The sequence below is a fragment of the Penaeus vannamei genome, chromosome 22, assembly GCF_042767895.1.
Source record: "Penaeus vannamei isolate JL-2024 chromosome 22, ASM4276789v1, whole genome shotgun sequence".
Taxonomy (NCBI): Eukaryota; Metazoa; Arthropoda; class Malacostraca; order Decapoda; family Penaeidae; genus Penaeus; species Penaeus vannamei.
In genome coordinates this window covers 35,642,577-35,645,076 of record NC_091570.1, presented here as the reverse complement: position 1 = coordinate 35,645,076, position 2,500 = coordinate 35,642,577, and the positions used below count along the sequence as shown (strand labels likewise).

General features: G+C 42.6%; 1 protein-coding gene across 1 annotated transcript in view; it reads right to left on the bottom strand.

The window, feature by feature from the left end:
- Positions 1-2,226: 2,226 nt before the first annotated feature.
- The window catches only part of LOC113803935 (uncharacterized), a 4,610-nt gene continuing 4,336 nt past the window's right edge, over positions 2,227-2,500 (bottom strand). The window contains exon 2 of the mRNA XM_070137114.1: positions 2,227-2,500. This exon is cut by the window's right edge and continues 659 nt beyond it. Coding sequence (XP_069993215.1) covers positions 2,227-2,500 — 274 coding nt within the window.

Sequence of the window (2,500 nt, the reverse complement as noted above, 5' to 3'; positions counted from 1 at the left end):
GTCAAAGACAACCGGAGCCGATGTAAAATACCCTCGCGAGGATACAACACCTACGATTTCCGAGAACGCCCACAATGTCCGCGTTTTAATTAGCCCCCAAAAGCATTTATACTGAAGACCTTCAGCGGCAGAATAATTAGCCCGTCAGATCTTTTCGCCTTGCAAGAGCATTATCCAAAATATTCTCCGAATTTTTGTTCGTATATTGTGACATTCCCGGGACTAACAGCAGAAAAAAGGTCTGGAAGAAGCAAAGGAAGATTAATAAAAGCAGACAAGCCCAAAGGAACCAAACAAATAGCCTAGTTAAAAGGGGAAACAGGAAAGGAAAAGGGCGCTTCGATCCCCATAAAAAAAAAACGTGCCTAATAATGACATGGGCGAGGACGACGAGACTAAGACGAGCCTCCGACATGACTGATACTTCTTGGCATGCAGCTGCCGCCCCATGATCCCGTAAGGCTGCTGGGGATGAGCGAACCGTAGAAGTAGGATTTGGGTCTCAGCCTTGAAGCTCAGTCTCGAGGACCAGCGTCGCTCGTCGTCCCTTCGAGGTGGTCGTCCGGTTTATGGTCTCTGTGTGGCGCTCTGTGCAACTTCTTCTTTGTCGATTTGGGTATCTGATTCGCTGATTTAATCTCTCCCTTATCCCCCTCTCCCTCCCTCTCTCTCTCTTTCTTTCTGTCTCTCTCTCTCGCTATACCACTCACTTTCATTTTTCTCTCTTTCTTTTCTGTTACACACTCCCTCTTTCATCTCTTACACACTCACTTTTCTCTCACATTCTCCTCCCTCCCTCCCTCCCTCCCTCCCTCCCTCCCTCTCTCTCTCTCTCTCTCTCTCTCTCTCTCTCTCTCTCTATCTATCTATCTATCTCCACCTCTCTCTCTCTCCATCTCCCTCTCCCTCCCCCTCTCCCTCTCTCTCCCCCTCTCCCTCTCTCTCCCCCTCTCCCTCTTTCTCGCCCTCTCCCTCTTTCTCTCTCTCTCCTTGCCTCCCTCTCTTTATCAACCTCTCTCTGTCCCTCCCTACCTCACGATTTTTCACCAATGCCATAAATACCCAACCGCGCACGCAAGCCCCCGTGGCCTTTGTTAGACACATTCATGCTTTGTCGCCCCATTAGAATGCAAATGATATAGGGACATGAAAACCGTAAATCACATCCACTAGATTATCCACCAGCACGCCAATCCTCAGGTCAGATGGCACTGCAACCGCGGGCTAAATACCTGTCTAATGATTTATAAAGAGGTGCTGGGAGAATTATATGTTCTTTTCCCCCCCCCTCCCCCCTTTTTGGATTTGAACAAGGGCGCGCGCGTGCAAAGATCATCCGTACACATTCATGGTTATAAATCAAGAGAAAATTAACTGTGATATGATGTTGATTGCTTCTGGACGTGTCTGGACTTCCTTGCTTGGGGCAGAATTGATATACGGATTAATTAATGAAGTATTTGAATATGATAGTAATAATGATAATAATAATAATGATGAGTATAGCACTATTGCTACTGCTAATGAACCTAACAATAATAATAATAGCAGTAATAATAACAACAATAACGATGATAACAATAACAACAATAATAATAATAATGATGATGATGATGATAATAAAATAATAATAATAATGATGATAATAATAATAATACAAATTATAATAATGATAATAATAAAATAACAATATCAATAATAATATTGATAATAATAATAAAGACAAAATGATAATAATAAATCATCATTATAGTAATAATAACAACAATAATAATGACAATGACAACAACAACAACAATAATAACACTACAGACAGCATATACAAAAATGATAATAAAAATAACAATAACGACAAGAACAACAATCACCACAATAACATACAACAACAACCAACCCCACCCACCAGCCAAACAAAAAAAAAAAAAAAAAAAAAAAAAAAAAACACCTAAAGACAAAAAAAAAAAAAAAAAAAAAAAAAAAAAAAAAAAAAAAAAAAAACAGCCAGATTCGAAACCCCTGCTTAAGCATCGTTGTTTCTCCTCCCCCTCCCCCTCCCCCCTCCCCCCGTCTACGCCATCGATTTCCCGTCGAGTTGTACAGCGTTGTTAGCAATATCCTTCATCTTGGCGTTTCACACCCTGTCAGCTGCTCTCTCATCCCGCCGCCGGCCGACCCTGCCAATAACTCACGGCGCTTAAAAAAAAAAAAAAAAAAAAAAAAAAAATGCTAATTCCGAGTTTTAATTGCTGTTCGAACTTTGTGTGGTGCTGTATATTTCCTAGTTGGAGGACTGGCGTTGGGGGAATGGTGTTGGAGGAATGGTGTTGGAGGGATGGTGTTGGAGGGATGGTGTTGGGGAAAGGGTGTTGGAGGAATGGTGTTGGAGGGATAGTGGAGGAATGGTGTTGGTGGAATGGTGTTGGAGGGATAGTGCAGGAATGGTGTTGGGGGAATGGTGTTGGAGGTCTGGCGTTGGGGGAATGGTGGAGGCCTGGCGTTG